General features: G+C 39.7%; 1 protein-coding gene across 1 annotated transcript in view; it reads right to left on the minus strand.

Moving 5' to 3' along the window:
* Positions 1-13,249, minus strand: part of NELL1 (NEL-like 1 (chicken)) — a 603,019-nt gene that overhangs the window by 328,813 nt on the left and 260,957 nt on the right. The window contains exons 9-10 of the mRNA XM_011965414.1: positions 9,261-9,395; positions 8,223-8,325 (exon numbers count right to left, since the gene is read on the minus strand). Of these exons, the coding sequence (XP_011820804.1) occupies positions 8,223-8,325; positions 9,261-9,395 (238 nt within the window). The remainder of the gene's footprint in view (positions 1-8,222; positions 8,326-9,260; positions 9,396-13,249) is intronic.

Here is a 13,249-nt window from a genome sequence, read left to right on the forward strand (position 1 = left end):
TGATATAATGTTTCAAGAACGAAAGCTGTTTTCTCATGGAGCTTACAATCAAGGAAACGGACAGTAATTACATAATCACATCAGTGAATGTATAATTACTAAGTGAGGCAAGTGCTATGTTTGCAGATAAAGAACCTAGACCCCTTTCAATGTTGAGGGGCAAGATATGAAAGGCAAAGAGGGTGACCAGGCGAGAAATAGGACTTTCATTCCTCCCTTCCAATAAAATAAAATAGTAGTCATCTAGTCCATTTTAGCCACAGGAAGAAGTCCAGGGACATGCTTTGCTTAACATCATACCCTGTAGTCGATGCTGTGGCATGTGGAGATCGACTTCCATGAGCAAAGGATACATTCTTACAACTGCTGTGACAGCTGGCAACTAACAGCTGTCCCCTGAATGGAGATCTAAGACTTGTATAGGGCTGTAGAGAGCCACCTTGCCCAAGGTGAAGAACATGGTACACAGTCCTGGCCCCCTTTCTCCAAACTCAGGACAACTCTGACGGGCCATTCCAGCTCCAAAGCTCCCTGTAGGAATGAGTTCAGTATGTGTTGTCACCACTGCAGCTCAACTTCTCCTTCTGCCCAATTCTTCTTCCTTCACTACCTCACTCCTATCCCAGAATTGATCCTCAGAGCACTTCCTAATAAGGTACATGTAAATCTCTATTTCAGAGCCTGCTTCCCCTCAGAACCTGACCTGTAGCCACCTCACTCCCCACCCAAATATGTTCCACTCCTGCATTCTCCTCTCAGTGAATGGCAATGGCACAGGTATCCATCCCAGCTCCCACACCCCAGTGCCTGGCATCCTTCTAATCTCTCTGTCTTATACAACTCCATGTCCAATCAGTGTCCAAATCCTATCAATGTTCCCTTCTTAAGTTTCTCAAGTCAACCTCCTCCTCTCCATTCCCCACCCTCTGCCCGCAGACACTGTCTTTGTTCAGACTGTCATCGTCCCTCTTCTTCAGTACTACCACAACCTCCTAGCTCTCCCATGTTCTAGTCTCTCCTAGCTCTCCCATGTTCTAGTCTCAATCTTCACCAGTCCTTCCCCATGTAAGAGTCAGACATACAGTTTTTTAAGTGCAAACATGAGGCCCTGCTTAAAATCAGGGTCCCTAAAGCTCTCAGAATAAAGTCCAAAATCCTTAGTTCAACAAACAAGGCCATTCATGAGGCTTCTTATCTCCCCAAGTCCACAGCCCACCATTTCCTGTGATTTCACTCACCATCCCAAACACTCACACCTCCACATACGTTCTAGACACACTTTCTCTCTCACTTCCAGGCCTTATATATACTGTTCTCTTTCTCAGAAACACCGGCAGAGCACCCCACACACCTTCCACTGGCAACCTCCCCCTCTATATACCCATGAGCTTCCGCTTAGGGCTGACTTCCCTCAGAACTTGTTCTTACCCTTTAACACTGGTTAATCATCCTCACTTTTTTATTCTATTGTACTTTGGACCTAATCCCAACAGAATATATATCACATGACATCCTAATTTCCCATTTAATTGTACACCCCACCATGTCCCTGCTGCTAATTGCAACCTCCATGAGGGTAGGGACAATGCCTATAATTTTATCTCCAGCCCCAAGCCCCATGCCTCAGGACTTATTGTGAGTAATAATAAATCATTTTCAAATTAATGAGCCTCTAGTAGGTAGCAAAAAACAAATTTCTTGATCCACAGATAAGAGTTATTTCTGGCATTCAATACAACTTCAAACATTAAAAGTAGATACCAAAAAAATGGAGAATTAATATAATTGTCTGGATAGGTCCTTCACTAAACAAAACCTATCCCTGATCATCTTTTATACCTCAATTTTGTAGATAAATTGGTTGACCATGACTTGTTGATCCTAATGAAAGCTGGATTTTCCAATGTACTTGTATGGGGAGACCACACCTCCAAGGTCTGGAATTCCTGTCTAATAAATTCCCACACTCCCAAATGTGGCTGCTGCCAACTTGGCAAGGCAGTCTGTTCCAGAGTGACAGTTCTGCTAAGTGCACTGTTGTCAAATCTGCCATCTGCTTCTTGGCCCAAGCTGGGAAGCAAAGAAATAGACATTTGTTCTTCCTTTGCCTCTTGCCACTCCCACAATGGTATTAACACATTTGCTCCCCTGCCTTAAGGCACTTGTCCAAGTGCCCTTTGAGAGGCTCATCTCAGAACTCCTAATCTGGAGATTAAAATGCCTCATTGTTTACATTCACACCACACATGGAGACACATCCACCCCTCGAATCCACCAGTCTCTTATAAAAATTAAATGTCCACTGAACTTTATGTCCTCACATAGCAGGGTGCTTTGGTGCTGGCGAATGAGATCAACATGTTACTGCATGCCTCAACCATCTGCAGTTTGGCACTGGTGAAGAATGTATGTATCTATGAAATTTTCTTAGGACAACTTTCAGGATCACCACTGGAGGTCACAAGAATTTCTCCTGCTTTCTCATACTCATCCTCACTTCTCTGACAACAGCCCTCCTTCCCTGCCATCGCATTCCTATGCCTAACATCAGTCCTCATTATCCAACCTCTTGATCTATAGCCAAAAGGCATTTTTTTATGTCTGAGGAAATTCAAGCATAAGGTGAGTCAGGCTCTGGTGCGTTTGGCTGGGGCATTTGGGACTCCATTCCAACAGCTTTCAGTGTAATTAGAAATGTAAATGAATACCTAAAGCTCTTCATATCACACTGGTGACATGCAAACTAGAATATTTTGCAGTGCCCAAACACAAAATTGAAACCTAGCACCAACACACATTTCTCCATTATGTCAGAAACAAATGTACTAAGGATATAAAGAGTTATGCAGTGTATCTTTTTGCACCCACAGACACCTGGCCCTTCAATTTTGACCTTGATTTGTCTGGTGCAATAATTGAAGACTTTTGCCATTCAGGTGCACACTGAATAACCAATTGACAGGTACAGCTTGACGTCCCTGTCAGATGTGGATGTAAGGTTTCCCTATCTTTATTTAGGTGTTTGTACCCTGCACACACTTCAGCCATCCGTTGGTACTCAGCGGCCTAGAATGTCAAAATCAGCACACTGTTTTACACTTTAAAGGAGAGTGGCAGATCAGAGAGGCTGAACACCCAAGCATCCTTCCTCCCTCAGTGAGCTGATTCACAGCCTTGGCTTCAGATACCACCTCTATGAGCAAGACACCCACATCAAACTAGTTGTCCTCAGGCATCTCTAACTCAAACATGTCAAACGGAATGTACTGCTCCCCAAACTGCTTCCTCCACCTGTCTTATTTCTGTTAATCACACCATGAGTCTCCCACATGCTCTTGTTCAAAACCTGGCAACTTCTCCCTTGCAGATGCTCTGTCCCTGATCCGTTTGTCTCCTGCAAAACAGTACCTGTGGAGTATCTCTAATGTGCCAGCTCCTTTGGTTGTCACCCACACCCTTCCCTTCCTTTGCATCTTCCCAGGCTGTGCCTGCCTGCCAGCCTCAACACCTCCACCTGGAATACGCCCAAGTTCCATGCCCCCCACCACCTCCAGCTCTCTTGATGCAGTAGCCTTTCTAAAAGCACATCTTTGATTATGCCACAACTCTGCATTAAAACCTTGATTGGAGTACCAAAACCAACATTGGTTTATTTCCATGATTTTGTGTGTGCAATTCCCTCTGGCAGTTATGTTCTTATCTACTTTGTACGCCTGGAAAACTCTTCATTTGTCAATACCCTGCTCAGCTGTTGCCTATGATGTTTTCTTAACACACACATACATATGTACGCTTCAGATGGAGTTAATTACTCCCTTCTCTGTGTGCCTTCTATGACTTCCATAGTGTTCATGTGAAATAATGCTCTTTATTGTAACAGAGATCTCTCTGGAGAACAATGGGTAGAGCCAACAGGTCAAGAGCATCCCACTGGGTTCTGAAGCCAGACTGCCAGGGCTTTATTTTGGCTCCCCGAAAACTGAGAGACCTTGGACAAGTCACTTCTCCTCTCTGGGTTTCACCTCCTCATGTGTAAAATGGGGATAATAGTGGAGCCTACCACTTAGAGTTGTTGGAAGAATTAAATGAATTAATATATATAAAAGGTTAAATACAGTGCCTGTCAGAGTAAATGATCCATATGTGTCCACTGTTGCCCCCAGAACTGACAACAGTGTTTGGCAGAAGGACCTCAGTAAGAATTACTGAATGTCTTCACCATCTTCATCATCCATCCGCCACTCAGGTTTGCAGCTCTATTTCAAACTCTCACCTACAAAAATCCTGTGTTATCATCAAACACACTATATTCCCCTTTCCCTCTTCCACTCTTATTCCTTCACACATACTGTTTTGCATGGAAGAAATATTTTTTTCTCCATCTTCCTCACTCCTTCTATCTCTAGTAGATCTCAAATCTGTCTACCAAAATAATACAGATTTCAGGATGTTGCTGCCTGGAGATTGTGATTATGCAGGTCTAGGTGGAGCCCTGGAAACCTCCAAGTGTAAGAAGTTCACCAGAGAATTTTAACATGCAACTAGGTATATTAAACATGCCCTGAATAGAGCAGACACCTAACAAATGTTTGAGGAATGAAACTCCCTATTTTCTGTACCGCCATGGATGCTTAGATAAAGTTCTTTCCTATTTCTAAACAGATGCCCTCATCTGTAAGTGCTGTAGCTCCCAAGGCCAAAAGAAGTCCGTGAACACTCAGTGAGTGAGCAGACAACACAATCTGCTTTTACATATTGGCTCATTTTGCCTTTGTCATGTCCCTGCCTTTACCTGGTGTCCCTAGAAGCTTGGGCATTTTTCTTTAAATTCACATAAAAGAAATTTACTTCAGGCAGCTCCACAAAAAAATGAAAAAAATCAAAATAAGCAACCAAACCAAGGAAAAACATGGTACTCAGGAAACAGTAGTTTCAATTATATCCCTCACAACATTAAATGTGAATGGATTAAAGGATCCAATTCAAACAAAACAATCCAGACTGTCAGACTGGATTTAAAAAAAAGATTTGACTATGAGTTATTCATACAAGATACACTTTATTTTTTGTCATTTTTTAAAATATTTTATTATTATGTTTTAACTGACAAAAGGTATGCATATTTACGGTCTACGGCATGATGTTTTGAAATACGTAGGCACTGTGGTATGGCTAACAACTAACATATGCAATACTTCACATACTTATCTTTAGAAGGGACAACCAAAGTAAATATTCTCTATCATGTTTCTGATATGAAGACGTTGAAAACGTCTAGAAATTCCACTGATTAGTGTTAGAACTCTGCTCTAGCAATCCTCATTCTCTTCTCCACCCCGCTGCTTAACCCATCAAACTCAACTTCTAGAAGGTTCAAAATATTTAACTTGGCTCCATGTCCTCCAGGAAGCATCCCAGGCCTTTCCCCGGTATCCTCCACCTCCCTCCCAGGCCATTCCTGTGTACTCCAACAGTGCTCCGTACACATGCCTAATGTTAGTGCACTTATAGTTCCAGACACTATAAACCATGCCTCTACCTTGAAAGTGAGCTCCTCTAAAGCAGGGAAGGATCCCTCATCATTATTCCAGGCACCAGTACTCAGTAACCACTTAATGCACATTTCTATTAAAAACTAGTAAGAAATGAAAGCCCTCCAGCCCAGAGGTTCTCAACCTTTTAATTACCAGAGGTGCCTTGTATCATTTCTTTTTAAGTTTTTCTAGAATAGTGCTTTAATAATGTATTTGTATTCCCACTTTATTAAACTCTGAACACATCAAACTACCAATCAGAGCTATGAGAAAATTAGTGCTACGTAACTAAATTGCTATGAATTCCATGCAAAGGAAAAAAAATAGAAACACTGATGTTTTAGTTAGTGCATGTATCAACATTTTAATAAAATTGAGTTATTTTCTGAAATAATTTTTAAAACCTAAAACTATCAAACAAATTAGCATAAAGGAAAATGACTGTCCCACACACATCTAGTGAGAGGGCAATTTAACTCTATGTATCCAGGGTCTTGAAAATGTTCATCTTTGGCCCAGTAATTCTAGCCTGAAGAATGTATCTTCAGGAAATGTAAAATACAAAAATATACAAAAATGTGTTTTCTATACAAAACATGTTACTTAAGAGTACTTTATAATAGTGAAAAGTGGGAAACAATCTAGATATCAATGATTTGGGACTGGTTAAAAAAAAGTTATGCAACAGTCAAACAATGGGAAACAATGAAGCTCATGAAAATGACATTTATGAAGAAGTTTTTAAAACATAATAATATATTTAAGTGACAATGGCAAGTTAACAGACCAGAATACAAAATTGCCCGCACAGTACAACCTCAACTGCACACAAAATATAATTTGTTTTTTTAAAAAAAGGACACAGCCACTAAAATTTCAAGAGTGTTTCTAAGTGGAGGTATTATGGGTGAATAATTCCATCTTGATCTTTATCATTCTCTGTGTTCTGAAAATGTTAAGCCAAAAGCACAGTGCTTTTATAATTTTTTAAAACTATCAAAACGTTAAGACACAAACCCGCTGAAGGACTCATTACTTCCATGTCCAAACAACAACTTTGAAGAGATGGTATTCAGAGATCTGTGCAGGAACTCTAAATGATAGACTAAAACATCTCACATTTTTTAATACATCCCTAATAGCTTTTCTTTTTTGTTTTTTTGTTTGTTTGTTTTTTGCTTTTTTTGTTTTTTTGTTTTTGAGACAGAGTCTCACACTGTTGCCCAGGCTGGAGTGCAGTGGCACGATCTCAGCTCAGTGCAACCTCTGCCTCGCCTCCTGGGTTCGAGCAATTCTCCTGCCTCAGCCTCCAGAATAGGTGGAATTACAGGTGCCCACCACCACACCCAGCTAATTTTTGTATTTTTAGTAGAGGATTTTGCCATGTTGGCCAGGCTGGTCTCAAACTCCTGACCTCAAGTGATCCGACCGCCTTGGCCTCCCAAAGTGCTGGGATTAGAAGCATGAACCACCGTGCTTGGCCCCTAATAGTTTTTCAACTTCTTCTGCTGAAGAATATCAAGAATGAAAACAAATAATCTGTACCTACCAACAACTCTCTCCATCATGGGATCAAACTATAATTCAGTATCCAGACACCTGAGCTGCCTATATTGCCTATATATGACTTCCAAAAGTTCTTGGAACAGAAATAAGAAAGTTCTTCTCCTTAGAGCAACTCCAAGTATATCCCCCAGAGCAATGGGTGCAGTGCGCCAACCATAAAAAAAAAAAAAGGAAGAGTACAAAGTTCCTTTTTGAAAAGTTCAACAATTATTTGGGCTGCTGCAACCCACTTTCACTGCTATTCCCACTTTCAGTGTCATAATAGGTGACATGCTGTTCCTGGCAGAATGATAGACCACTGTGCTTTGAAGGCTACTGACATTGGTGTGTTTCCTTTGGTAAATAAATGACCTTGAAAATTATCCATAGCATACATTTCTGACCAGAACTCTCCCTTTCTGTAGAGGACCATATGGATTGATAAAAAGGCTATGGGCTTTGTAGTCAACAGAACTAGTTTTCTGTCTCACCTCTGCCACTCACCAGCCTCAGAATCTTGGTGAGTTAACATCCCTAAGCCTCAGCTTCCTGCAAAATAGGGGTAATAATAATACCCACCTCAAGAGTTGCTGTGTGAATTCACTAAGCTAGTAGATTTAAAGCATCCAACACAGTATATGGCACATACCACATGTTCTAAATGATAGCTTCCATATTTTAACTGAATTTCATCCCAAAGTTCCTAACAAAGGCCCCTTAAGAAGAGGAGAATCTAGCCAAAAAACCTCAGAAAGCCAAAATACAGAATTTGGCCTTTAACTTGATCACTTAGAATGAGGGGACTAAAGCCTATGGAGCTTCGGAGTTGTGAATTCACAGATCAGCCTCACCCACTTGTTGGACAAGTGACTTAATCCCCGTGAACACACGTTCCTTCCACATAGAATGAAAGAAGAACAGTAATTACAGTTGATGTTAGGATTTTTTTTAAAAAGCCCATGTTAAGTGTCTGCCACGCTGCAAGTGATTAAAATATTGTGGCTCTTCTTACCATATATTTAATGTTACATCAACTGCCAATGTTTCATTTCATCAATGTCAATGAGTTGAGTCCAGAAAAACACGGAAAATAAATACATCTCAAAACACAGACAGCCAGTCTGACCCTCAGTCAGTACTTACGTCGGCAGACCTTACAGCACTGGCCAGCAATGTGCACCGGGAGGGAGTCTGGGGAGCAATTGAGAGGGGGACAGGACATCCTTCGGCATTCCACGGCACCACTCTGAGGAAGGAAGCACAGGGAACATAATCTCAGTAGTATCCTTTGATAGCTCCTGTTGTGGAGATCATTCAAATCTCATCCTAGAAAACGCATCAGGGAAACAGAAGCAGTATTAGAATTCCCAGTCCACTCCAGGACCACAAATAAAGTGTTTTCTCTAGCCCCAATGACCTGTACCACCTCAATTACATTGCTGAAATACATCACTGGTTTCATTCTACCTGCCCATGTGTGCTAACTAGATTATGCAGAAAACAAAACGTCTATTTTTATAAGAACATAAATAACACATTTGCAGACCCTGTCAATCATTTCTGAGGCTCTAACAATCTGTTTTGTATTTTCCTAGACAAACAATGGCATTCTTTGGATATTTATCAAGTAATTTCAACTGGACAGGGATTACATACTAATTTTTGGAGGGGGCTGTTAAAATTCACTGAAACAGATGAAGGGATATACAAATAATGGATATCCTGACAGTGATAGTGAGTCAGGGAGGAAACGCCTTACAATTATTTGAAACAGGTGATGGATACACTTTGTAAAAGACAATAAAAACATGTAGAGAATAATTAAACTCCCCTTTTAAAGTTATTCTGGTTGTGAATAAGGATAACCATTAGGTTGTTTGAAAATCAAAGGAGTCCCTTCTTTCTACTATATCCCAACCTTCAAACTCCAAACATTGCATATTAAATCAAACTAGAGTGTGTTGGCAAGGGAAAGCAGATTTTAATTTCCAAGTATTCATATAAGACATGACACTTTTCCAGCATTGTTTCACAATTGCTCATATGGCTAGTGGGTGCTAAGTAAAAACCTAACAATTCTTTAGAGTTAACATTATTTATTAAAGAACCAGGTTACACTCTAATTATCAAACTTGTCCCCTTACAATTGTTTTTACTGTATTTATTTACAAAGAGGCTTACTTTGCAAGTGCAGTTCCTGCAATGGTCACCATCTACCCAAGAGTCTTGGTCTCGATAGAGCAGTCCACTCACTTGACAAGTCTTCTCACAATGACAGTTTTCCAATTGACTAAGTCTTGTCTCTGCATAATTTAGCTGCAAGCAAGAGTTACTGAATGTAATTTCTGTAATTCAATTGCATCATCCTAACAAAGCTAATAGCAACAAGAAAAAAAACCCTTCCGAGAAGAAAGTGCTCAGAGCAGTTCACTGATTCTTAGCATTATCTGTTTTTTGTTTTATTTATTTTTTTACACAAGGTGGAATCACTCTAAATTGAAGACATATTGGCTATCATGGTCTAATGAATACCAAATGAGACATTAAACTGTATCTCAGGAACCTCATGGGTGTTCATAAATGTGTGTGCTTTCCATTCAAGCCCACACAAAAACACTCATAATGAATGTGTTCTCAAGGACTCATTATGATGTTTACAGGCGATCTAATCAGGAACTCCAAGGCTCTTACATTTATCTCCCACTATCCTCTCTATGTTCTTCACACACTAATTAGAATGTCATGGTTTACAAACTAGGAAGTTACTGCCTTCTGTCTGATGAAAAATTCTGGAGAACTGAGGCCAGAAAAAAAAGAAAAGTTGTAAGAGGATCCCCCAAACAGAATGCCCCAGGAATTCACTTTTGTGTTTAGAAGGTCAGGAAAAGTAACCAAACCCCCAGGTAAGATCAGAATTTTGTAAAATAACCTTTTTTATTTTTCTAGGCCACCCAGTCATTGCCAATAATCACAGAGTCTTAGACTCTCCCGCTGGAAAGGGATTATAAATCTTGAATATCCTCACAAGAAACCTCAAGTGATTATCTAGCCTTTGCACATCTCCAGTGGAGGAACATGTATTATCTTCCAAGGAAAGCCACTTTTTTCAGTTAGCTCTCAATGTTTGAAACATTTTTCATGGTTTTGGCTGTGAAATTTTTTTTTTTTCCTGCCATGCCTAGGTTTTCATTGTAACCTATCCTGAGCAAACCTAATCTTCATGCATTTGAGGTTATCCTGTCGTCTTGACCACACTTGGCACGAATAGGTTCCCTTAAAAGCTCCTCATATGATTCCAAGCCTCTCTTCTGATCACTTTTCATACAGCCTACTCCAGTTTACCTTCAAAAATATGGTGCAAAAAAACCCTAAATACAGCACTTTGATATGATCTGTCTACTGTCACATCCATATGAAAGAGTAACTCAGTCTAGTAGTGATATTACTCTCCCTTTCCCTTTCCTTACATAGAGACCACTATGACTGAAAAACAAATATCATTTCCTAGAAAATTATCTGAGTTTCTTTTTCCCTTCTCAATCATGTTTATCCTTTCATGTCTTAAGTACTTTCTCCATACAGAAGATCAATTCAAGATTTGATCTAACTAAGATTATTTTGAGCCACTATTTTAAATATAATAGATAAATCTAGGGAAAGACTTCCACCATCTTTCTACATTAACTATGGTTCCATTTCATACACATTCCTCCGACTTACTCATACCAGAACTACTCTCTGGAAATGGAATCCACATGTAATTCTATCCTTTGTTTTTGTCATTTATTTCATCCTCTTCCTCCAAGCTTTTGGAATTTCTCAAGAAAACTTGCCCCTTGTCTGCCTTTTATGGGTGGTAGCAAAGGGCAGAAAAAACAACAAATAGGATCTTAGACCAACCACCATGCACCATGAGCAGCCCCTAAAGACCTAAGAGTTGACGCTGCCTGAAATATTAGCTTCCTATCACTCCTTCTAATATGCATGATCTTCTAAAAATTTATGTTTCACTTAAAACCCCAACCCAGGCCAGGTGCAGTGACTCACACCTGTCATGCCAGCACTTTGGGAGGCCAAGACGAGCAGATGACCCAAGGTCAGGAGTTCGAGACCAGCCCGGCCAACATGGTGAAACCCTGTCTCTACTAAAAATACAAAAAAAAAAAAAAAAGCCAGGTGTGGTGGCAGGCGCCTATAATCCCAGCTGCTCTGGAGGCTGAGACATGAGAATCTCTTGAACCTGGGAGGCAGAGGTTGCAGTAGGCCAAGACCACGCCAGTGCACTCCAGCCTGGGCAATAGAGCGATACTCCGTCTCAATAAATAAATTAATACAACAAAACTCCAGCCTAATCATAGAGTTTATAGAATCTATGATAATTAAGTTGTTTGGCAATGCTTTAGGAAACAGACAAAATACACTTCTAAGTTTGGTGATACTCTTGGACTCTGAGGGATGATGGCATATGGTTTGGCCACTTGCCAATACCAAAATCTGAAAATGTTCAAGTCCTTTATATAAAATAGTATAGTTTGCATATAACATATGCACATCCTCCTATATACTTTAAGTCATCTCTAGATAACTTATAATACCTAATACAATATCTAAACGTCAATTCATTCACATGAATTCAATGCAGTACTTGGTACACAGAAAATTCAAGTTTTACTCTCTGTAACTTTTTGGAATTTTTTTCTAAATATTGTTGTCCATGGTTGGTTGAATCTACAGATGTGGAACCTCAATAAAAAGAAAGTGACAACTTCTCACTTATCTTTACTTCATTTCTATAGCCCCAGTAGTTCCTACATAAGGGCAGTAACAGATATATGGCCTTGGATTGAACAACAGAGTTGAACCAGATCTGCATTCCTCCTAAAAGGGTCTCAGAATTGTGTACCTTTGTGAGAAGACTCATTCCTGACTTACTCTGAAAATCTGAAACAATTCTGGTGTCTGTATCACTCCAAAAAGGGAACTTCTTACAGACTAAATGGCCCAAAAGGCAATTCTACATCTATCTAAGCTTTCTTAAAATCCAGGAGCTTGCCTAAGGGTAACAGTGGCAATTTCTAGCACTGTCCCACAAAGCTGAGCTATGCTCACCTACAAAACTCAATTCCAAGGAAAATGTCAGTTTTAATATAATAAAAGCTATTCTCAAGGCTGATTTTATTTCCCTTCTGAATGTGGTTTTTATTTTTAATATTTTTAGCCTTTCCTGACAACATTGAAAAGTCCTATTCTCTGTAATAATAAGAGCACATCAAATAGACACAAAGGCAAAGGGATGTTAAGGCAAAAAGCTAATTTTTCAAAGATGCTTCATGTAACCTCTTGCCTTCCCTTTTGCTCCTGCTAAATCCTAAAAGAGCAATAAAGGAGACAAACAACTGTGAATCAAAAAATGAATTACATTTTCTGTCATTGGTATTAGCATGCTGGATTTATACACATTCATTTTCAAAAGCTATTTCTATACTACCTGCCACTTTCTCTAAGATTGTCTGCAGATTCAAAATAGATATGGTATCAAATCTACATCTCCATTCTGTCTTCCTTTTGTTTATGCCTTTATCTAAGCACCAGGGACCAAATCATTTATTCTTAACTCTACACAGTGAAAGACAGACAGCAGAGGCCTTTTTTTAATCGTCGGAGGTCAATGAACAGATCTAAGTATATTAGTTGTGTGGTGGATTGTTTCTTTTCTTTGAAATACATTTATTTGGCATTTGCTATATGAAAGGAAAAAAGAGGCTTCTATTGTTAAACATTTAAGCTTAATTGAAAATTCATTATCGAATTCCTCAAAAGAATGAAAGTCTCAAAATTAAAGATGTTACAAGCTTAAATGCCACTCCAAGTGTGGCTTGATTTGCATACATAGATTTGTCAAATATTTAAACAGAAGTAATCAAGAAAGTCCCAGTCTTCAGTATCTCTTCTTTCTGAGCTTGAAGTCAGAATGGGATTACAGTGCAGTTGGGATCTGATAGCAGGACAGAGCCTGACCCTGTCACAATGTTCCCAGCAGGTAGGTAGTTCCCACAATGTCAAAACCACCTGAGAGAACGTTCAGAGTAAGCCAGGGGTGTGGCTGATGCTTGTAGACCACTAAGGGAAACGTAGGAGGACAAAAAAGGGTTATTACTTGAGGTAGCAGC

This window comes from Mandrillus leucophaeus, unplaced genomic scaffold (genome assembly GCF_000951045.1).
Source record: "Mandrillus leucophaeus isolate KB7577 unplaced genomic scaffold, Mleu.le_1.0 Scaffold723, whole genome shotgun sequence".
Classification (NCBI taxonomy): Eukaryota; Metazoa; Chordata; class Mammalia; order Primates; family Cercopithecidae; genus Mandrillus; species Mandrillus leucophaeus.